The sequence below is a fragment of the Euprymna scolopes genome, chromosome 11 (genome assembly GCF_053919585.1).
Source record: "Euprymna scolopes isolate OS-2025 chromosome 11, ASM5391958v1, whole genome shotgun sequence".
Taxonomy (NCBI): domain Eukaryota; kingdom Metazoa; phylum Mollusca; class Cephalopoda; order Sepiida; family Sepiolidae; genus Euprymna; species Euprymna scolopes.
Window position 1 is genome coordinate 77,981,199 of NC_136492.1, and position 25,737 is coordinate 78,006,935.

Here is a 25,737-nt window from a genome sequence, read left to right on the forward strand (position 1 = left end):
TTCTCTTCACAAGAAAAAATATTTTAAGATGCATCCATTAAATCTGCATGATTAGTGATCATCATATATGAATCCGAAAATTCTATTGTTGACAATGGTTTTCCTGATATTTTTCTAGTCAGAATTCTTTCTACAAAGACATTGGGGATTACGGGAGTGATCACATGAAGGTTGCCAACATCCTAAGTGAAAGTGATTTTTGTGGAACGAACTGGATTTGAACGTGGGACACCCAGGTCTTTAGTCTGTGTCGTTAACCACTAGACCACCGTCACCTTCTGTGGTTAGTGATGAAGATGCTATTTCAAAATTATGTTAGTTGGGCAAACTGACAGAATCTCTCAAGGAGTTGTGCAGATGCACCTAAAGAAAATTGCTTTTTAAAATGATTGTGTAAATTATAAACATTGCTTGTTAATTATGCAATTAATGGAATCATTTGTTATGGAATGTTCCGGGTGATTGGAAATTAACTTCCTATGCTTGAAATTGTTTACAGAAATGTAATTCTTACAAAAAAATGAATAAAGACTTCTTTTTTTTTTCCTTTGATCCTCACACGTGATGAAGATGTTTTTGTAGCGAGAAGTTCTTTTTACAGGGTGAGATTGCTGGCCCCACGCCCAACCTTTCCAGAAGGTACATACAGCGCCTAGCCTTCCCAAATAGTCACCCATCTTGTACTGGCCATGCTCAACATTGCTTAACGTTGGTAATCTGGCGAGAACCGGTGTGTCAATGTGATTGTGCCGTACTATATATATATATATATGTATATATGCATGCACACACACAGGGTCATTGAAAAGTAACTTTGTACATTTGAAATTTATTACTGAAATATAATTCTTACAAGAAGTGAATACGGGATGGAGTGAGATGCGTGAGGCTGTTCCTTTAATTTTTTCCTTTAGTCCTCATATTCCCCGAGTAATATTTTTGACAATGAGGAAAAAAAATGCTTTTTTCTTTTTTTTTTCTCTTCTATGGATCAGCTGTTTTGAGTTGGTGATATGTGAGAATTTTAACTTCCATCATAGTATTCATTTCATTAACTTAAATTTTTAAATTGGTTTTTAGCCATGTTGACTCCTCAGTAAAAGAAAAGAAAAAAGTTCCTTATGAAATTAGCTGATGGGGTTCCCAAATGTCTTGAAAACCTTGTTGCATGCTAGCACCCATTTTGAATTCTAAATAAAACCTGATGCTATACATTTTCTTATATGCATTTCTTGTAAGAATTATATTTCAGTAATAAATTACAAGCACTTAATAATAGACTGACTTTCCAATCACTGTATATAATCCAATGAATTATGTTTATATAAAACAATGAAGCTTTTTAAAGATTTTTTTATTTATACATTCTTTTTTTGTTACACATTTGCAGATATGTTTTCATCAAAGCTGTAAATCTGTTAAGTCTTGAAAGACTAATGGTTCTAAATTTCTGAAATTCTTTGAACTACTGTTCTTGGGTGTTATTTTCACATTTCAGTTGATGCAACCTCCAATCTTCAGTGTGTATTGTTGAACTCTGGAATCTTTCTGTCAAATTCTGAAATCTGAATGGAATTTTGAAGGAGACTCTTTATTTAACCCATGGGAATAGAATGCACTCCTTCTGTCAGCTATGACTGGATAGAAGTCCTAAGTAATTCGCAATTGTTTTGGGTGTTGCCTGCACTGAGGATTGAACCTTCAACCTCCAGAAGATTTACAACTGAATTTTATCAAGTACTCTATCCATTACAACATGTGTCTTTTGCAGCTTTCACATCCATTTTGAATGGAGGCTTAACTTTGACTGAAATATGTCTGCAAATGTGTAGTCAGAATATATATAGATAGTAACTGTAGTATTAAAATCCAAACAATCATTCTCTGTTAAAAAATCTTTTAGAATCTGACGTTTGAGAAATATTTCAGGATTTTCGATTAAATATTAAAAGAACACCTAAATTACAATTAAACATGCATTTTTTTTTTTTTTTTTTTCCTCTTCTTAGTATTGAAGTATTAGCAGACCCGACATTGTTCGGGTCTGAATGAACGAACATAATTACTCTGTACTTTTCCCTATATTCATAACACCATGTTACTTTCTTTGCTTTTACCAGATCTGCCCTCTCATATTCTGCATATATATATATATATATATTTGAAGTTTTAGAGAGAATTCTGTCCACATGGGTCACTAAGAGATGGAGGTGGGAGAGGCACATATCTCTTCTACTTATAGAGATTAAGAGATTAACGTAGAGATTCAAGACCATTTCCATTGTCTTACTTGGAAAATTTTATACATATATGGATTTCATAAAAATAGGATATATTTGAAGTTTTGCCCAGGCGTAAAATACGCTTAAATGTGATGCCTTAATTTGTCCAGATTTCATATATATTATTATAATCGTGATTTCAAAAGTAAAAAAGTATTTAGGTGCCATCAGCTAGAATTGAAACCGAAATTGTAGCATTCAAAGCTGGTGACATTACCACTGTACCAACGTGACATGCATATAAACTGATTAAAATTAAACTACGATTAATATACAAAATAACAACACAGCTTCTCTATATCACATTCCCTATCACAGTTTACTTTTCCAACTCGTTTCCCTGACCAGCAAGAACATGCATCACTGTTAGATCTGTTTCTGACCACAGTCCCCGATGATTGCGTTACGAATGCCCATAGCCCACTTGGAAATGCTGATCATGTAGTGATAATAGTTGAAATCGCACTAAACTCTAGAGCCAAAACAGAAGAGCCATTACTCAAAACGAGATATTATAAAAAGGCTGACTGAGAAGCCATCAGGAATCTCATCAGAGACGCCCCATGTGAAATATCTTCTCACTTCCTGCTGAACAGTATGCACATGAGACCACTGAATGGTTCAAAACAGCAATTGAAGCACATGTTCCCACGCGAAAGTTTTATAGCAAGCACCTCTCTCCCCAATGGTTTACTTCTATTTGTGCAGCCACCATGGCGCAAAGGCATTATGCGTACCGCAGATTTAACCGACATAAGTCCAGTTCAGACAGAAATGTATAGAAGCCAGAAATAACTGTAAGAAAGAAATAGCGACAGCTAAGAGAGAATTTACTGAAACCACCAAAAAACGCATCGAAGCGCAGAAATTAGGAACCTGTGACTTTTGGAAAATACAACAGTGTAGTAAATAATGGGTAATCAACAATTCTCCCACTATCCAACAATCATGAGGTTGTTTGCTCAGCAACCGAGAAGGCTAACATGCTTGCCAGTCGGTTCGCCTCCAACTCCACACTGGACCCTGCAACCCACCCCCTCCCTGACTTTTCTTTGCAGACAGACGCCACACTAGACGATCTGGAAATCACCCCATCAGTGCATGCCATCATAAAAAATCTTGACACTTCAAAAGCATGTGGACCTGATCTCATCCCGGCTGTGCTATTAAAAAAGTGCTCCGCCGAAGTAGCACCGGTTCTCTCCAAACTTTACAACAAATGCCTTAAGGAATCTTGCTTTCCTGCCTGCTGGAAAACTGCTTCTGTGGTACCAGTTTTCAAGAATTCTGGTGAAAGAACTGACCCAGTAAATTACCGCTCCATTAGCCTCCTCACACTTTTCGCCAAAATATTTGAGTCCATTATTGACCAAGCTCTAGTCCATCACCTTTCAAATGCTAAACTTCTGACTGACCAACAATACGGATTTAGGCAAGCCCGTTCAACGGCAGACATCTTAACTGTAATCTCTGAGCGTATATACCATTCACTTGACAAAGCAGGGGAGGGTAGAGTGGTAGCTCTAGATATATCTACAGCTTTTGACAGGGTATGGCACGAAGGTCTTGTCAGGAAAATCAGATCATATGGTATCACTGGAAGAATCTTTAACATAATTAAACGCTTCTTAGATAAGAGAAAAATCCAGGTTGTCATCGATGGTCGTACATCCAAGCAATATGATATAAATGCAGGAGTGCTTCAGGGGTCTATCCTTGGACCTATATTATTTCTAATATTCATAAATTACAATTCTTGAGCACTTCCGTGCATGGCCGGTACAAAATCATTGAAAACAGAAAATCAATTTAAAGTTTTCAAAGAACAGTGTCCAGCAAAACCAAAAATAAAATTTTATCTTAAATTCAATAGTGTATATTTTTCTCCACTTTGTATAAAACATTTTGAACTGGAAAGTATTGAAACACCACTACAAGTGATCAGATTGTCGTAGATTGATTCTTTTGACCAATTTCTGCATCTGGCTGTGGCTGTTCTCTGCCAATGAATCCTGAAGGGTTACGTACGTAACTACTCAAGCTTTACCCCCCCCCCTCTTTCAACTCTTCTGAATATGACCTAAAACCACATTCAGTGGTGAGATTAAGGGAGTGTAGCCACTTTAGTTACCACTGCTTCCAGATTCACTCTGGCTTGGAGTAGTATTAATGTATGGATTAAGTAGAAACTCTGAAATATTTGGGTTTCTTTTAACCCCACCCCCCACCCCACCCTAAAAAAAAAAGAACTACTTTTGATGGTACATCCTACATCAGGGATTTGAGATATGGTTCATGCTAACAAGGAAGCATGGTTATCTTGACTGGAATGAAGGCTGCCACAATTACGAGTTGGCTCATAGGTGAATGTAGGCCTTTTCAACCTGCTGGTTGAATTTGTGGTGATTTTACTAAGGGGAGATTACTTTGCTGTGATTTACAGTTTATTTAACAGAATAGCAATAATATTTTCTGCCTTAAATTAAAGAAAGGATTTTCTTTTTCCGTTTGAGATTAAAGTTGTTTTGTTTTGATAAAAACTTATAAAATCTGCTGTAATTTTGATGAATAGATTTGTTACAAAATTTTCAACTCGAGCTTGTTCATCTCTATTTTTCTTTTTCCATTTCAGGGTGTAAAATTTTTGCGGAGATTCAAACAGTTATTAAATCCAGCTCAAGTTTTTGACTTGATGAATGGCGGCCCAAATCCAGGGTATGAGAGACCAATCTTTTCTTATTTTTTTAACTCTCAAATTAAACAATTTTTAAATAAGAACCAAAAAGACCTAGTCTTGAATGCATTTTCTCATAAATGCATGTGCTATTACAAGTGGGAGTGATGTAGTGTAATGGTTAGTGGTGCAGACTGTGGGTTAAGTTCAAGTTCTGTAAGGACCATTGCATCACTTTCATTAATATTTGCGGGAAAGTTAGGAATCAAAATATCGTCCGTCTGTGTATTAAATAGTAGGGTAGCTTAGACTTTTAAGCCTCTGTGCAACTAGATTAAGAGAAGGAAAACTCCCAAATCATACTAGATTTTCTCTGCTTATACCAGCATTTTTTCTGGTCATCATAGACTTCTTGCCACTGAACTTAGAATAATGCCAGTTCAAAATGTGTGCGTTTGAAAATTTCACAACCCTTATTTTCACTATAAACACCCTGTGCACACATTTTTACAAAGAGTAGCTGTTGTCTTTCTGTTCTGTAGGGTTTGGAAAATTATAGTTTACAGCAACAGCACTGGAACTTTTTGCAAATGAGAATTTTTTTTTTTTCTCGTACACATATGCATATTTTACTGATGAATGTTTTCTGATCAAGCATAAGCAAAATCTTTGCTCCTTTTCCCTTTGAGTTTTGGTACTCTCTTTATGTTCACTAAAACTTGCCATTTCATGTGGCTTATCTCTTCCTTCTCTGTAAAATATGCAATACCTCTTGTATATTTTCTTGGTTTCCATGTGCCAGTAGGAGAGAACACACCATTTGTTCCTTTGAAGGTGAGATTTTGTAGCATTATTACTACGCATTCAAAACTGAAAAGAAGTACTTTTTTTTTTATATATAAAGCACTTCATAATTATTATTGTATGTATTTGTTTGCCAATACAAATTGCTGTTCATCAATATTGTAAAACAGTTTGAAAGTGTTATTTTCACCCTACTGATGAGTGTTTAATATCATCATACTAAATTTAGATTAGTGTTGGGATGATTAATCAGAAATCAGAACATTTTGGCATATCAGAATTGGTATTGGAATCCAAATAATTTGTGCATATTTTCCGATACAAAAAACAATTCTTAAATTTTTTTTTTTTTTAAATTTAATTTTCTATTGCTGGTACTAATGAGAAATGATTATTGATTTTAAAATACTAGTAAAACTAAAAACTATAGACCTGTGACTTTTGGAATGACCTAAAACCACATTCAGTGGTGAGATTAAGGGAGTGTAGCCACTTTAGTTACCACTGCTTCCAGATTCACTCTGGCTTGGAGTAGTATTAATGTATGGATTAAGTAGAAACTCTGAAATATTTGGGTTTCTTTTAACTTTTGATTTGGTGATATGTGAGAATAGTAGGGTAGCTTAGACTTTTCACAGAGAATTAGTCAAATGTGAACACACTCGAGTGTATTTTTTTATTTTTTTTTTACGTTTGGAAATATGCACATTACAAAGGTTTTTATAATAATCTGAAAATAAAAAGATAACTCTATTGATATTTAGAGGTTGTAAAAGAATCTGAATTGGTAATTGCCTTGAAATCAATAATTTATAACAGAATCTGTGATTGTATCAAAATCTGGAAAAAATATTTCATCAAATCTATTCTTGATACTTTCTTTTTAGTTTTATTTTTAATTTGATGAATGTATATCTATTTTTAATTCAATTCAGTAATATATGTAAATCAAGTATCATCGCAATTATGAAGGGAAGACTTATTTTTTTTAATATTCATGATTAAAAGTTTAAAAAAAAAAAAACTGTATTGAGAAATTTTAAGTGAAGGCAAAACCGGTCAGCTAACTTATTTTTTTTATTGTATTACTTTTTACTTTTTCATCATGAAAAGTGAGAAAAAAAAACTTTCCTTCATAATCATGATAATTAAATTTTGTATTATTCTCCCCACCCGCAAAAAAAAAAAAAAAAAAATTATGAAAAGTCAAGTATTGCATTTACTAGAAAAGATAATATACTGAAACAAAATTTTGCTAGTATTTTTTTAAATATGTATCTCTGATATATCTTCATTTAAAAAAAAAAAAAAAAAATGGAGTTTAAAAAATCTAATCCAAATTCTTATCTCTTTTACCTTCAATTTTTTTTTTTCAGCTTTTGTTTGTTTACTAATATGGCAAGAACAACTATCCTAAATTCTGGTAATCAATTTTGCACACATCAAACACCAACAACAACAAAAGCAGTCTTTAGTGTTCACTTTAATAAGAAGTCACTTGAATGTTTAAATTGTCAGCACTTTCTATCATGACTGAGGTTGGGGGGGGGGTGTCTTGTCCAGAATTCCCCCTATATTAAAAAACAAAAATAAAGAAAAATCTGTTTGACAAAACAAAAATATCATATTCCAAAAATCACATAAAGTAATCAAGTAGATTTATTTTTAAATAAAAATCAAATTTTGTGAATAATTGAAGAAAATCTGTCTTGTCCGCTATTTGGAAAACAATCTATAAAAAAAAAAAAAACGTTAACTCAACTTTGCAAGATTTGTTACATTCCCATTAAAAATAATTTTCTTTATAAAAATGAAGCAACTTGATCAACTTTTGGAATTTTTAGAATATGGTATTTTCATGTTGTCACACATATGTACATCATACAAATTTTTCTTTAGTTTTGTATTTTTTATATAGGGGGAATTCTGGTCAAGAACCAGTTTGGGTTTTATAATTCACAGAGAATTAGTCAAATATTATAAAACAGATGTAGTTATTCATCATCACATGCCTTCCTTTTTTCAGATTATTCTTTCTCCGTTAAATTTTAATTATGAACTTTTGCTGCTTAAAACTTGTTTCATTTTTTCCCCCCTTCAAATTGATTTCCTGTCATCAGATAAAAATGTTGCAGTTTTTATTATCACAGTTGCTTTATTTAATGAAACCACAATAATAATAATGACTTTAATCTTTATAAAAAAAAATTCAATCTAATTAAAAAAACAAAGATGCACAAAAATCTTTGATGTATCTACCCATCACAAAGCAAAGATGTTATATTCCAAAAGTCATCTAAATTGGTTAAATACTTTATTTTATAAAGTAGCAATACAAGCGTATGCTGTATTTTCGTAGACATGGGCAATGTTGCATACCTAATGTGCTTCAACAAGTCAAGTCATATCTTTTTATTTGTGGTTCAATCTTTAAAAGAATTACGTTGATGGAAAGAATAAAATAAGCATTCCAATAATTTATTCTTTTATGCATTCAATGTTTTTATGCTCCAAGTTAAAAATGAAAAAAATGGTAAAAAATAACAGCAAAAAGGGACACTGTTTTTTCAATGTTTACATTTCATATGTTACGTTTCGATACACGTGTGGTGTCAAATTTGATTGGATATAGATGAAATTTTACAGGCTATATAAACATAGGAATTCATCTCTACTGGACTTTGATTTATATTTTTATGATCACAGGAAGCAAAGTTATGACCGAGCAAAGTTGACAAAGAATATTTTAAAATTGATAAGATAAATTGGTGTATCATCCATTTTCATATAGATAATAGTTGCAGAATTATTTCCATGTATAATATGTTCATATTTGATAATTATCAATTGTGCGGAAATTTCTTTAAAATGTTATCTTTTATAGAAATTCAAATTCGCTTAAAGGGAAAACGGCTCGCTATGCGCTTATCAGCACTGAGCTGACTAAAGTACTCTCTTAAAAATAGAAAACTTTTTCTGCTTTCGTTTTAGTAGACTAGTCATTTTTTATTCTGAGTTTGTCAATTTAAAAAAAATTATTTTTCAAGTTTTCAAATTTTATTTCCAAACAATACTAAGCCAAAACTATTTTGTTGTTGGTCCGCCGATTTATCGGAGAGGGACCTATGGTTTCAGTGGTGTCCGTTAGTCCGGACTATTGCCAGATAACTGTCCATTAGTTTTTCCTGAAATTTTGCCACAACTTATATTTCATTATATAGATGTACACAGTAAAAAAAATTTTTTTACAAAAATTCCCGTTGCGCCCCTAGGGGCTCAAAAGAGGTCAAAAATGCCCCGAAATGGCCAAAAATGGCACATTTTTGCCCCATAACTTTTGATCTATCCATTAAATTTTTTTTTTTTTTTTTTTTTAACTTGGTCAAAATGTGGAGCCCAGTATGGGTGACCCTGACAAAATTCTGGTTCGCGTCCTCGGGGATTTTCAGTGCTAAAAACGCCCCTTTTTGTGGCTCTTTTTTCATATTTCTCAAAAACTTGATATTTCTGACTATGTAGTGGTTTTTCACGGTGGTCAACTCGGGTCAAAAATGTCCAAAAATGACGCTTTTTGTCCCATAGCGTTTGATCCATCCATTAGATTTTCCTGAAACTTGTCGAAAATGCGGAGGCTATTGTTCTTAATATAAATTCAGTATGGATAACCCTGGCATAATTCTGGTTTGCATCCTTCTGGAACTTTTACGGTTAAAAAACATGTCTTTTTGGAACTCTTTTTTCATATTACTCAAGAACTTAATATGTATATCTATATAGTAGTTTTCCATGATGCTGAATTCAAATTTACATGTCTTAAGGGTGAAATGACATCGTTTGTCTAGTTTCACTGGGAGTTGGCGTTCCCAGAAGCTCAAAAGGGGTCACAAATGCCCCAAAATTGCAAAAAATGACACTTTTTTACCCCATAACTTTTGCTCCATCCATTAGATTTTTCTGAAACTTAGCGAAAATGTGAAGGCAATGTTAGCCCTTCATTCTTCTCACATTCATCATTTCTTCACTATTTTTTTTGTAGCGTCATCTCGCATGCAGCACAAGAAGGGGACCATGCACGCACGGCTTGTTTTCAATGCTTTTAGCACAATGTACAAAAAGCGTTAAAAACAACAAAATGTACTAAGTACATGCGTTTGTTATGGTATTTATAACTTGTACTTAAGGTAGAATTGTTTTTTTTTTTTTTTTTTTTTTTAGTGGTAAAAAAAAACAACAAAAAACAAATATATAACAAATAAAAGGTACTTGTGCACTCATGCTACCATGCTGAAATGTTATTTAGAAACCCATTCTTAACATGGGAAGGGTTTTTTGTTAACTATTCTGTACTTTCACCTAACAATTAAGATGTTGTGAAACTTGAATTTTACTTGAAAATATTATTTGAAAAAATAGCGTGGTAACATAAGTGCATAAGCACCCAAATAACTATTACTCTTCTACCTAGTTGGATTAGTTTTTAATGTATTTATGTAATGCAAAATGTTTATTTCGAAAATTAGTGTTAAGCATTACACAAGCACAATAAAAATAGCCATATGGTATCTCATGTCTTTGAAATCTTGACAATGACTTGAAAATATACAAAATATTGTTAGAACCCCAACTAATAAATATCCTCGTGACATTTATTGAGTGGGTTTCTAATAGTATTTTGTATAATTTTTATTTTTAACTCCTTGTCAAGACCCTTATTTTAAAAAAAAAATTTTTTTTTTTGTAACTGAGGATATCTAAATAACAATAATAATAATAATTAGGCAGTTCAATAAAGAATTTCATTGTGATGCATTTTGTAAATTTTTACCTTGTTTCCACCTTAACATTTTTCTTTAAGGTTTTAGATTATGCTGAAAATGAATATCGCATTTAAATTTTCCTCAAATACGTAGCTTTCCAGATATTAAGCAATGTCATTTCTTATGTTATTGCTGGTGGCTATCTTGGCACACACGTTTGTGCATAGTTTCTCGGGGTTGTGTTTGCGTGCTTACACATACCAAGATGGCCACCAACGATAACATAAGAAATGACATTGCTTAATATCTGATAAACTACTTATTTGCAGAAAATTCATGCGATATTCGTTTTCAGCATACCCTAAAATCTATAAATATTATGGTGGAAACAAGGTTTAAATAATCACCATTTTATTTCTTTGTTTACATAGTTGAATTTTCAGTAAAAAAACAATAGAAATAACAAATTACCATCAACTGGTGAATATATAGTTGTTGCTTATCAGGATCCCTGTTACTCTGAAAGCTACATTGAGAATTCACGTCGAGTACAGGTTCTGGTTGCATTTCAGAAGATAGGGGTATATTTTGGGCCAGATAGAAAGGATTTACAAAATTGAAAATCGGTCTGATCGATTATGTGAATTTCTATCCTTTACAGAAATCCAAAATCTATATGAAAAATTTTCTTCGATTTATTTCTGAGATTAATTCATATCTACTCAATTTTTTCTCTTTGAGTGGAGTAGTAAATATTGGCCATGAATGCTCTTTAGGCATTCAATGGCTACACCCCAGATTAAGCTCTCCTTTGATGAGGAGGCAGGTAAATACCTACTCTCAAAGCTATATTTAAATACCAGTATAATACTTAGTTTTCTTCATGAATAGACACCCACTGTATGATACCATGTGCCAGTTTTAAAAAAATTGAAATTTGTACATCTTTATTTATAATTCATGGCTCATGGTAAAGAAATACATCAGATTTGAGTGCATAATCAGAAAGAGCACTCAATTTTACATAAGAGTACCAAGTTTCATGAGAATATATTGAAAAATAAATAAATGGTGGTGAAACTACCAAATTTCTAGAAATGTTGAGGTCCGTAATTTAGCCCACTAATGTTCACAAAAAAACATAAATTTTGTCGCTTAAAATTTTCATAACTGTTGAACTACTGATTGTATTGGCATGATTGAAACGGTTTTAAGCATCTTTTACATAGCTCTTTTCATGCAAGTTGATTAAATAACAATTATCTTAAAAGAAAAAATTAACTTGTAATGCTATATAAAGAAAATCATTTTTTAATGATTTTAAGTGATTAATTTGAAATCGTTAGCATTACAAGGCTGATTTCGCAAGTTTGAATTATTGTGGAGTTATCTGCCTTAATATTTTTTAATATGCAAGACAATCCCTTTTTGCTTACTCATAAAATGTTATTTTCTTAGTTTAAAATAAGACTACTTGATCAATTTACTTGATCTTTTGAATATGACATCTTTGTTCTATGACAGGTACGTACATCTGTATTTTTTGTTTTTTTAATTTTTAATTAGGTTGAATTTTGGACAAGCACCAAAAATGTTAGGATTCACTTTCAGATTTCTTTATATAACACTTTTCTTTATATTATTCTAACTATGGGAATTTTGGAAATGAACATTGATAATTCTTATTTGGATTTTTCAAACTACTATTCTTATTGTGGCTATATTCACTACAGTTTGATCAATGTAACCTCCAACCTTTTTCAGGTACATATTCTCAAACTTGAGAAACTGAACTCGGGAACCTGGATAAAATTTCAAAATAAACTTTTCATTAATGTCAAATGATTGATATTGTAGCAATGATAAAATATGAATTCCTTTTTAGAACTTTAGTTCATTGCGAATGAAATTTCTTTATTTGAATGTATGATCTGTTTTTTGAAAACAAACATCCTATTTTGAATTAAAAAGGAAAAAAAAAATCAATCCTGTGTGTATGCATGTATGACATGTGAAAAGTGGGTATTTTTTTTATTTTATTTTTATTTTTTTTTTTTTAGGTTACGTTTATTCCAGAAATTTGATCAATTTCGAATTTTAGTTTGTGGTGGAGATGGTAGTATTGGTTGGGTGCTTGCGGAAATTGATAAACTGGATATCCATAAACAGGTAATCATTTTAGCGTTCTTTCTTATACTTATCAATCTAAGTATATATGTATATCATAACATTATGCATTGTATATTTTATAGCTATCATCAGTGGTTGCCTGGTGAAGGACAGTGTCTCTTTAAAGTTTTATTGCTCATCATGCTTGACCGGCAAGAGTTTGAGCATGCAGATTTCTTGTCTTCTAAAGTTTTTTCGTAGATTATCGACACAATACCAGTGCTAATCAATGGGGTTATTTTGGAGTCTTTGTCTTAAACTACATCCAGCAAACCTTGACTGAATTAACAAAACCTCGAAAAACAGACCCATTTATTTAGAATCAAAATAATAATACCAGTAATTACAGGGGCACCAGACACAGTTCCCAAAAACTGGAAAGAAAAACAAAAAAAAAAAACCTAGAAATTGGAATCAAAGAGAAGACAAACTACAGCAAACACCAATGATAAAGTAGTTGAAATCTGAAGGAAAATCTTTGAATGCAGCAACCAACCTACATAAACTCTAAACACTAACCAGTCGCAAGGAAACTGCAAGTGAAATAAAAGAACCCAAGGGAACTGAAAATGCAAGTCATCCTATATATATTATCAATAAATAAAAATATATACGTTTTTAAAAAGACATCAGTTTTGGCTGATGCCACATAAAGAACTTGTGAAGAGTCAAAGAGGATAAAGAAACCAAGGAGGGAGAGCACTACTCAAACTTCCACTGGAACAGTGCAAAGAAGATTGGAACCTTGGGAGGCTTATTGCCACCAAAATCTCAGCAAAGACCAATAGTTGTTAGGGCGAGAAATCAATGGTAAGCAGCTGTTGCAATAATTCAGTCATTTGTAAAGGTTATCGAAAAAGGTGGAGAGTACTGGAAATCTGAGACTTGTTGTCACTCAGACTTTAGGAAACGCTATCAGTGAGTAATCCGACTTGTATGAGAATTCCTAGTGCAAAAAAAAATGTCTAAACAGAAAATACATAAATCAAACTAAATTAGCTTTTAGATTTTGATTTAATAACCACAAACAGAAATATCAGACAAAAAAACATGTCTCTCCCAAACGGCCAAACATTTCAGCCAAACCGAACATACACTAGATAGCAAATTCTTGTGAGAATATATGTTAAACTTAAATAGAAATTTGGTTTGAATTTCAATGTGCATATGTTTAAATATGCATAAATTTTTTTTACAGATTGAAAAATCTTTTTTTTTTTTTTTAGATAAATATTTATTTGAAAGATCCTTTGTACTTAAAGAAAATAAGAACAAGATAAATGTGCACCGGTTGCTACTAACACAACAGAGAAATCTTTTTTGCCATTGAAATGTATAATTTCATATGGAGCAAACACTAAAAATAGGAAGCATTATCTAAGAGCATTTGAAATGAACATTGTACAATGTTGAAAATGTCCACTCTTTTTAAGGTTACATAGTCGATCAATTTTTATTAAAAATACATTTTTAGTCACGTGCAAGTGACTCTATAAGTCACTCCGTCAGTCTGTCTGTAACACTCTTGTGCTTGGCCTTTTTCGTTAAGATCAAAGGTCTGTTAATAGATGCTGTTCTTAAACGCCGGGGTTTTTATTAGTTAGTTTAGAGTCCACAGAGTGAATGAGATATTGTGGTAAATGTTGCCAGTCAAGAGTAAAGTCGCCAAAGACTCCAATTTTTACTTTAGTTATGAAGACCCTGCAACACTCCCCTCCCCAGATGCCTAAATTTGTTTTGTCTTTTGGAGATTTTACTTTTTTTAATTTTATATTGGAATTTTTTTCTTTAAACGGAATAAATTAAATATGAAGATCAAAGTGTAGTATCTGTTCTCACTACATGCTGTACTTATGTTTGTAACTTTGATATAAAGTGGGGGATAACTTTTCTCTATGAATTTAATGTAAAATGATCACCCACTTTACAACCAGTCAGTCTCAAAGCCATTACAGTCATTCTCCAAATCATTCAAGTTGTTTTTGAAGGATTCCAGTTATTTTTTAAGCATTCAAGTCATTCTTAAGGTCATTCAATTCATCAAGTTCATTAAAGTCATTCTAAGTCATTTACATTTTATTTGTCATTTCAGCCCATTTTTTGGTCATTTTAGTTTATCTTTAAGAATTTCATGTCAATCCTACATTCATGCATTACGCGAGAGCACGCGACTAATGGCTATCAGCCTTGTTTGATAAAGGATCGAGGGTTGTCTAAAAAAATCCATCTTATATTATGGTTGCCACAATGCTTTGTAAATATATATGTACATTAGTGGCCTGGCAAAGCCACAGGGGAGACAATTGAAACAGCAAAACTGAAGCTGGCCTGCAAGACATATATACAACTGTAGGCAAATTTGGACATATTTGATTGGTTTGAAAATATAGGTTCTTTTTTACCAATTGTCATAAATTTTTAACCATAGAATTTTCATGTAGTTTCGTCCTATAGAACTAAAAATGAGCATTTCAATATTCAAATTGGCTACGAATATAGATATATACATATCTATAGATGTACCACTTTTTTTTTTTTTTCTTTTTGCAATTTTATAAGATCCAAATCTCAGCGACTATTTATCAAAATTTAACAAATGAAGGCACGTTGTAAAGGTAAGGACCTGAATTATGTGACTTTTGCCCTTAAGGTTGCACATTAAAGGGATCATCCATCATCTAAAGCCTATTTTTGGCACTTTTTTACAGCTATAAAATGTTTCAATCATAGTCACTTGTTTTCCTAGTTTTGAATATGATTACAAAATATCTATTTCCCCAAAACCTCTGGCCTTGATGAAGAGGAGACTAAAACTTGCTGCTATGGTTTCAAATGATCTGAAATAACAAGAGAAGACTCGATTCCAAATATTCCTCATGTTATATCTCCCCTCTTTTAGAAATAGTGCATGATTATGAATATTTCCATTATCAAATAATCCTTATACACTGAAATTTTATGTATGAAAACCAAAGAGGGGAGATAGAACATAATATTTGGGGTCCAGTTTCACCTTGCAGTTATTTTCAGATCATTTAAAACCATAGCAACAAGTATTAGTACCCCCTCCATCATGGCTAGAGATATTTGGGAAATATACATATACAGTCTGGAAGAGTCCATCTATTCTTTAAAACAGATCAACATCATACCATGATATTTGGTGGATGAAGTATCGACTGTCAGTTTTGCATGGTCCAAATCTGAGTTATTTTATTGATTTACTATTAACAGAAAAAAAAAAATAGCTTGATCTCTAAAGTGCTATGAATCATATTACAAAGATTCAATGTGTTAGCTGTTGAAATAAATCTTACACAAGCAGTCAAGGTTGGCTTCAGTGCCATTTTTGCAAGTTTTTGTTTTTTGTTTTGGTTTTGTATTTTTTTTTTTTTTTTTTATTATGTAATAAAGTTTTGCTCAATGTTTAGATTGACTTGATCTGATAATTGCTTCCATTAAGATTAATTTTCTTTTACAAGATAATATATTTTTTCACTTGATCAAGGTTTGCATTTTTAATTATATACTATAAAAACTGGATTCTGGACCAATAGTACACGAGACGACAAATTTTCTAATTTTCAGCAAACTTTTAAGTCAAAATTCAGTGGCTAATTGAGTTACCAAAATAAAGTCTGTATCATTGTTTCTGTGTTGCAAAGATCTATGTGGCCACATTGAAAGTTTTTAGATATAATGAAAATAAAACTTTGGTTAGGGATATCTACTAATCTTTGGTTTTTTGTTATAGTGTCAAATTGGAGTGTTACCATTTGGCACTGGCAATGATTTAGCTCGAGTGTTAGGCTGGGGATCAGCTTTTGATGATGATACACAGTTGCCAGCAGTTTTGGAAAAGCTTGAACACTCTCAGATAAAGATGTTGGACCGGTTTGTATCTTTTCAATATTTTCTTTATTTGCTTAATTTTATTTAGAGTACATTTTTAGAAACATTTACAATCAGAGAAAGAAAAAAGAAAATGCTTTTTATTTTTACTTCTAAAGTATCAGTCTTTTTTTTTCTTTTTTAAACATTGTTTAACTCACTATTTTTTCATGTTTTAAAATATGATGCAATATTTAACAGATAATAAAAATTGTAATTTGATTTTAATCACTCAATTTCATCTTCTGTTTTATTCATTTTATAACCAATCTTCAATGAAACGAAGCACAATCTTTTCATACAAATGTGCACTTACTGCACATATGCATTATCGCTAGTAAGCAATCAAAAAGCACAAGTCAATTAATGAATGTCTTTTTTTAAATGTGTGATTGTTTTAAAGGTTTTATTGGAGAGAAGTTTGTTCATGAGGGCAGAGACAAAAAGGGGTTAAAATTAATTCCTTAATTTTCTGACTTGGTCTTAAAAATGGTCAGCAAATAGACAGGTCTATGAAATATGAGCATGTCTGGTTTGGCCACTTGTTTCCAACTGCCTCAAGACTCTGCTGTCTTGAACACGTGAATTAATTTCTTATGTAATATCATTGATATCTGCTTGCAGATTTCATCTAGGGAGCTGACCTCTAAACCCTCACATCAATCATGCTAGGTGTACTGGGTCCATCTCTATTCACTGCCAGATCATCCAGACATGTACTTAAAGACTCCCTAAAATCATATTAACATAATCTATCTACTGGTATAGAGTCCTAATATATAACAATTTCTGCTTACGATGGTTGAAAAGCATGACTTCTTTTGAAATATGGTGATTTAAAAATGAGATGTATATCAATTGTTTTGCTTTATCTATATTCTGTTGCACAGGTGGAGTATATTAACATATGAGGGTCATATGCCTACACCTAGGAAATTATCTCATCCAGTAAGTAAATCCATTTTATTATTAACTCGCTGTCCTTCATTAACTCTGCCCCCTTTTTTCCTTTCCTCTTAATTATTTTTTTCCTAAGAAAATATTAGAAATATAATATATAATTGAACAATGTCATGAAAAAAAAATCTTTTTTTTTTTTTTTTTTTTCCACAATAAAATCAAAAGAACATCTTACAAAATGGTGAAATCCTTTTGATTTTTTGTTTTTGTCTTAATGAAACAATCATGTTATAAACTTTTTTTAAACAACTGTTGCATGACAATCCTTTTACAGATTTAAGTTTAATCGACTTATATTATTTGCTCATTACATTGAGGATGTTGCATTTACTTGTAGCAGCCTCGTAACTCTCACCTCCCTTATTTCGTCATTTTAGTCTTCACATTTCATGAGTAATATTTCTGAAAAAGGGATAAGAATTGCTGTTTTCTGGGTCAAAATCTATCCATCTAATACTTAACATTGGTTAGTTTATAACTTTGGAATTATTTTTTTGTAGCTCTTTACATCAAGTGGCTTCATGCCTTGTCTGGAGCAATTTCTATAAAAAAGTTTGAGTAAAATCATTTAAAATTACAAAAACCAGTCGACTAAATTATGTTGTCTATATTTGTATATTTCTAAATCTATGTTTCTATTTATTTTCTTGTGTTCCTTTCAGTTTGAAGGTATTTGCATTTACGAAGACAGTGTGGCTACTCATTTGTCTAAAATATTGCATTCCACTGACCATGCTGTTGTCATAAAATCAGCCAAGTAAGGAATGTTTTTTAAATTTGCAATGAATTTGTGTTGATCAATATTTTGCCTTTCTTGTTCTCATGCAAAAAAAACAAAAAAAAAAACAAAATAACCAAAAAAAAAGAAGATAATGATAGGCTTATAAAGAAGACAATTCTGAAATACTTCCCTATAAAACTTTGGTAAAATTTAAAATCATACTCAAAGGATATATGAATTGAATCTTCAGGAGAATATCACTTTTACAATTGATTTTTCTAAGTACTCTAGCCACTGCGCCACGGATCTTTGTGTATAGTTCTAGTACAAATTTTGGGAGCCATAAGCGCTTTAAATAAGATGTAAAAAAAAATTAATAGCGATCCCATCATACCAATAATACTACAAATTATAACCCCTTACTGCCAATATCTTAATTAATAATTGAAGTAAGGGAAGAGTTGAAAGTATATAACGCATTCCCAATACAACGCAAATTAATAACTATACTAACAAAAAACTGACACACCTCTAATTAATTAATGACTACATTCACCGAAATGCTTCCCATAAATAAGTTAGCTAAATTAGGAAAGGACCATCCTCTCTTTACCTCTCAACACCATCTCAAACGATACTAAGCTAAACAAGCAGAAACACAATATATTACCAAATGGATAAAGGTGAGTGCACTTTGCATACTTAATCATTTTCAGGTGTTTAATTATTAACTAAAATAATTGAAGGATCTAGCACCTTTGTAATTGGAATTTTGATATATACTTACAGGAAGTATTATCGTAAAGCAACATTGCATTAGGAAACCAACCACATAATTGATCTCAAACGATAACTAAGTACTCTGACTTGGGGGCTTTGGTAATGGAATACTCCACCAATATAAACAAATATATGCTATTATATACCCTTTTGCATGTATATGGCCTGGAAAACCTATCTCTATAACAAAGTATATAAACCTAAAAAATATATTTATATTTTAGTATTTAAGAAAAGATAAACAACCCAAATGAAAGAATGACAGCTATTGAAATTAAGTTTATATATAGATCTGAATGCCTTTGCTGCCATAATTACTTTAGACATCATGGTAGAGTGGAAAATATCACTCCCAGTATATCACCTTTATTTAAATCATAAATAGGCTTGTATATCTATTCACTGCCTGTTAATTTATGGACATATTTTATAAATAATTTGAAAATGAGAAGCAAATGAACAGATGAAAAAAGCAAGGAATAAAATATAACTAACAATAAGATAGATAGATAATGTAGTCGCCACCAGAAAAGAAAAAAAAAACCCATAAAATCCAAAGATAGAGAAGTTAACAGCAATGCAGGAATAATATTACTTCAGATCAAAATGAAAACTTCTGCCAATAAACAATTGCCAAGTTAAAATAATACCAATCCTTTCCCCACCTCCTACTGCTACAGCTTGATCACATGATTGTACTCCCCCTATCCTCAGCCCCCTCCCTCTTCCCCCACACCTCACTCCAAAACCCCTACTGCTCACTTTCACAAAGTATACACCTCACTTTCTTCCAAAGTAGAAACCACAGCCAAATATCCTATAAAAAAAAAAAAAACAATGTAATCTCAACTCTTTTCAATATCGCTACTTTTTGGTCTGATGAGGTGGTCTCCTTGAATTAAGATTCTATTGAAACATGTATGTATACACATGTGTAACCAATAATGTTTGTATAATAAACAGACTAATATATGTAGGGAAAAATATGCTTATTGAACTATATTTCACTCTTTATCCTTTTATTTATGAAGCTTGATGTATGCTAAGTATAACTACAAAGCATCTATAATATAAATCTCACCTGTCTGTTTAAAAGTATGTATGTATGTCTCGAAAAAACTTTCAACAGAAGTGATAGATCATGACATGATTAGTATCATTTTGAACGAAAAATTAGACAAAAGCATTAATTCCTTCACTCTAAATTCAGCCGTTTTGTACAAGGAGGGGGTCGATTCCCCCCCCCCCCCACACACACACACACACATTTTAGCAAGTCATCATCACTGCTAGATTGACTTCAGTTAATTTCAACGCTTTTGACTTCTGTTTGCGTCATTAAGACATTGGCTAGATTTTTTTTCACTTTCTTTTCTGCCTTTGTGTCACGAGTTTGAGCCTGTCTGCCTACTACCACTTTTTTTTTTTTTTTTTTTTTTTTTTTTTTTTTTGCCCAACACACACCTACAAACACCCGGGCACCCAGGCTAGTCTATAATATGAATCTCACCTGTCTGTTTAAATGTATGTATGTCTGCCTAAAACTTTTGACAGACGAGTCAAAACGTGACAAAACTGGTATAGTTTTAAACCTCAAACTTTCAGACAGCAAATATCGAAAAATTGGCTTAAAACATTAATTTCTTCACCCTCAACGGAGCAGTTTTCTACAAGGATGGGTCGCTTTTTTCGCAGATATTTTTGAGTCCTCCACTCTTTTCGATTGACTAGTCTTAATTTAAACCTTCACCACTTCTGGTTTGGCGATGGACTTAACAGCGAGGCCGTAACTTTTTTTTTTTTTCATGTTCTCCTTCGCAGTACGGGTTCAAGCCTGCCTGCCTATTACTACTTTTTTTTTTTTTTTTTTTTTTTTTTTTTTTTTGCTCATGACACACCTCCAAACATCCAGGCTAGCTTAAAAATAAATAACAAGTCTATATTCCAAATTCCAAGATATTGTTCATCTTGCTGTTTATTTCTTTCAGTATGTTAAATTGTTCAATTCTTAACAACACCTGTTTTGTAGCGCAGAAACAATCATAATTATCTCCACTTTTGAATATTTTCCACTCTGACTCATCAAAAAAATAAGAACTCATAAACTTTAAAAAGAAAAGAAAAGAATTTGAACATGATTTCTTAAATCTGAAAAATAGTTGCCTTGTTTTTATGAGATTTACACCATTTTGCTTTTGCTTTTTTAAATCAACAATTAGTAAATTTCATTCATCACCCCCCTCCTCCCCAGCATTTTATTTTCCAATATAATTTTTTTTTTTTTTTTTTTTTTTTTTTTTTTCCAGAGTTTTATGTGAAACTGTGAAAGAGTTTGTGTGTAAAGTAGGGCAGGCCCATGACGGAGAAACAGAAAAGGGAGAAACTGAAATGTCAACCAAGGTTTAAAAATTGTTTTTATTTTTATTTTTTAATTTATTTATTTTTATTTTTTTCATATTTTATTCTTTTAATATACTTTCAAACAGTAGGAAATTATTTTATTCATTTTTAGCTGAACCTCTTTTTGTTTGGGCCACATATACTTCTATTGATCAATTCATGGGGCAAACATGTTTATCCATCCCTCCACCTAAACCCACCTGTTAACTATGAATATCTTTTATAAAATGTATGTTTTTAAATCTGTTTTTTTATTTTTATTGTTTTATCTCATTAAATGCAACTTTATTCATTTATAAAGTTTCATGAGAAAATTAGTTATCAAGAGCTGGTTAGTCAGAAAAAATTATTGCTTTAAGTGTGAGTGAAAAAAAAAAAAATTTTAGCTGGCTCATAAAATATTCAAATGTTTTGGTTTTAAATAAACCATCTCAACTACAAATGATTGGATATGACACACTTGCTGATTCAAAAAGTGGAAAATTTAATTTGAATGTAAAAAAATAAATAAAAATAAAAAATAAACGGCTAAATATCTTAACCTCCTTCTGGAATTAACAACTCGCGTTATGCAGACAATTTTCTGATCTGTTACATATCAAAACACAGCCACGTTCTGTCAGATATCAATAGGTAGAAGTCTTAAGTAATTTGCAATAGTATTCTTGGTATTGTTCGCATTGAAGATTGAACCTTCAAAGAGTGTCATTTAGAACTGAATTTTACTTAGTACTTTATTCATTACGCCATAAAGAGGTCTGTTCAAAATTCCATACGGATTCTGATTTCAGCAAGATATACTTATGAGAATAATGCTCAAGATGAGAAGAGTAGTTCGATTAATACAAATTATCAATCCTCATATAAAAAATTCAGAAATATAATCTCAGACATGGTTGAGTACAAATCAGATAATACTGCAGCCTAGTCGATCTTGGATGGGGATTTTTGAATTGAAATCGATTATTTGCTAAAGAATTTTTGTAATAGATTCTATTAAAACATTTAGAACTAATTGTATCTGTAGTTAAATTTTAGACACACCTAAAAAAAAAATACATCCGCAAAATTTTGGAAGCACATAATCCACGCACAATCTTGATCCAAAATAAAACAAATTTCTTGGTGCGTTATACATCAATCTGTATAATTTTCTGTTAATATTTTATTTGAAATAATGTCTGTCAGACTCAATACTATAAAAAAAAATTACCCTTTTTGTAAAAAATAATTGTAATTGTCCGTTAAGTATTCTTTTAAATAAAACAAATATTTCTATATGTAAATTGTAGTAATTTAAGTCTTTAAATAAATATTCTATCTTCTCACTGTGAAAATAATTGTCAGCTAAATATTCAAATAAATAAAATGGAATGTTACTTTTTGAAATATATTCATTTAAAATTGTGTGGTTTTAGTTGACAGAAGATAATTTGATTTTAGAGCAATTCATTTTATAGTCAGAATTTTTTACCTTGGTGATTAATCAGATATTACTATTTGTGTAGATCTATCACATTGATTTTTTTTGTTTGTTTGTTTTAGATGTGTGTAAAATGTGATTACATGTTGACATGAAATGCCTTATATTATTATATAGATTAATTGAATTAAAGAATAGATAATTGGGTTTCTATATTATACAAATGATAAAATATTGAATTTCAAGTGAAATAAATGGTACCTATGTAATTGTTAAGTTTCAAAGAGTAACATATCCAAAAATTATAAAAAATTATAAGGTAGAAAAATAATTATTAATGAAAAAAGAAATTTGTGAAAGTGAAATCACTATATTACGCTTACTAAAGCGATAAGTTGACAGATAATTAAGTTTTGTTGCTTATTTCATGACTAACGTATTTCAAAATGTTGTATAAAAAATTTTTTCTCCCTCATATAAACTTTATCAAAAACAGTTTTTCACTAATTATTTTCTACCTTATCATTTTCCATAATTTTTGGATCTGTTACTATTGGCGACATGAAAATTACATAGATACCATTCGTTATATTTGAAATTCAATATTTTTTGTTTATTGAAGCAGCGATATTTGTTTAATGTATTTTGTATATTTCACCGACTTTTCTCTTTTTTTATATCTTCTAGTGCAATGTATTGAATGAGAAGTTAGAGAGTTTACTGAAAACTCTAAATGAAGAAGCCCACATGGTAAGATTTTACTGCCAATACTCTCAAAAATGTCTGGGTAAAATATTTTTTTTCTTAAAATAGACTTTTTGATATTAACACAAAATTTAATTTGTTTCCTTCAATTGTTTGCATCCCTCTACCAAAAATAAATTTCTTTTTGTTTTAAGTTCAAGAAATGGATAAGCATTTATTATCCGTGACAAATTATTTTAAACTAAATATAGTTGAGAAATTAATCAAAAACAATTTAGTGTACCCATTCATCTGTGACATATTTATGCCAAAAAGATTTTTATATTTAATAAACATATAGCTGTTTATATATTCTGTCAGTTTGTCTGTCTCTATATTTTCAAACTCTATCTCCTCCAAAACAAAAAGTCGCAGAGCGGTGCTAGGTGCCTCAAAAGATTGGATTTTTTGCGGGCCATTCTTTTATGGATATTTAAACGGTTAAAATTGTTTTTAAGAGGTCAAAAATGGGTCAAAGTTGAAAAAAAATCATTGTACATTCATCTTAGTTTCTTTTTTTTTTTTTTTTTTTTGATAGGTTTATATGTGTGTCATGTGAGTACAGTGGTAACGCCACCAGCTTTGAATGCTACGGTTTCGATTCTAGCTGATGGCATCTAAATACTTTTTTACTTTTGAAATCATGACTTATACGTCCGGGCGGGCGAAGCGTAGAAGATATAAATATAAAGTTACCATAAATATTTGTTGTAATTAAAGTAATGTACCGGACTCAAAACTGGCTAAGATAAATGTCATACCAAAGAATCTGCTTTTAATTTTATTTGTCTTAGTTCCTTTCAGTTGGGTCTGGTATTTTATTGCCCCAAATAACATGTCTGACCTAATTTCTTTATTCACAGCCAATATTTATGGTAACTTTATATGCTTATCTTATATAAAATCCATATAAACTCAAATACTTCTCAAAATTTCTATATGGCATAATCACATTGATAATATGCAGCATAATCACATTGACATACCAGTTCCTGTTAGATTAACGAAGATGACCAACATTAATTAAGCCCTGTACCACTTCGATATAAATATCCCCGACAAGCAGCAAAATCTCACCCTAGACAGTAGAAATCCCTGGATGTAAGAAGGCCTTTTACTCTAATAGTTTCTTCCCCAGAATTGCTAGACTTTGGAACTCCCTTCTGGGTTTCTGCTTTTCCAACTGTACAGACATGCAGAAGTTCAAGTGTAATGTGAACAGACATCTTGTTGCTCAACTCCCTTCATAGTATCCCTGCAACTTATGGCCCCAATAGCAACCCCCTATATCAAAGTGGCATTGTGCCTTGCCTAGGGTGAAAATGGAATTTAAAAAAAAAAAAAATATTGATATATATATATATATATATTATAGTCAGTATTAAAATTGGGTGACTATTTGGTAATACCAGGTGCTGTATATGCACTGGAGAGGGATGGGCACCACCAAGTTATTATTGGCCAAGACATGCTGCATGAAAATGTTATCTTGGAGGGTTAAAGGGCTTATCCATCATCCTTTCACAAATTAGTTGGTCAATCAAATTGTTTGATTAATTTTCCAACTGTAAAAAATATTTAAAATAATTTGTTGCTAATAAAAACATTTACCAAAATATGAATTAATCATATTTTTAATTACAAGATGTGTTATGTTAGTTTTACTTAATGAAGCACAAATTATTTCTACTTTTATGAGTAAGTTGCTGGAATCTGTGTTAAATACAGAAGTAATCAACCATCTCAACAAAAATAACCTTCTTAGTGACACTCAATATGGTTTCCGTTCTGCTAGATCTACAGCAGATGTGCTTACAGTTATATCTCATAGGATTAGCAAATCTCTCGACGGAGGCAACCTTTCTAGGGCAATTGCTCTTGACATATCTAAGGCCTTTGATAGGGTATGGCATAAAGGTTTACTTCATAAGATCTCTAGCTATGGTATAGCTGGAAATGTCTTAATTTTTAAATCATTTCTTTCTGATAGGTTCATAAGAGTAGTAGTTGAGGGGCAAAAATCAGAAGCCCACAGTATTAATGCCGGTGTCCCTCAGGGGTCCATCCTGGGCCCAACTCTTTTCCTGATCTACATTAATGATCTTCCAAATCACATCCTTACATCATTTGTA

General features: G+C 31.5%; 1 protein-coding gene across 3 annotated transcripts in view; it reads left to right on the top strand.

The window, feature by feature from the left end:
* LOC145287923 (diacylglycerol kinase delta-like) overlaps nt 1-25,737 on the top strand; it is a 345,479-nt gene that overhangs the window by 235,526 nt on the left and 84,216 nt on the right. For all 3 annotated transcript variants that reach the window (XR_013869227.1, XM_080135873.1, XM_080135874.1), the window contains 7 exons: nt 4,915-4,997; nt 12,578-12,686; nt 16,441-16,580; nt 17,468-17,525; nt 18,200-18,294; nt 21,345-21,438; nt 23,549-23,611. Coding sequence is in view for 2 of the 3 variants with exons in the window: in XM_080135873.1 (XP_079991999.1) it covers nt 4,915-4,997; nt 12,578-12,686; nt 16,441-16,580; nt 17,468-17,525; nt 18,200-18,294; nt 21,345-21,438; nt 23,549-23,611 (642 nt within the window). In the remaining variant the exon portion in view is untranslated. The remainder of the gene's footprint in view (nt 1-4,914; nt 4,998-12,577; nt 12,687-16,440; nt 16,581-17,467; nt 17,526-18,199; nt 18,295-21,344; nt 21,439-23,548; nt 23,612-25,737) is intronic.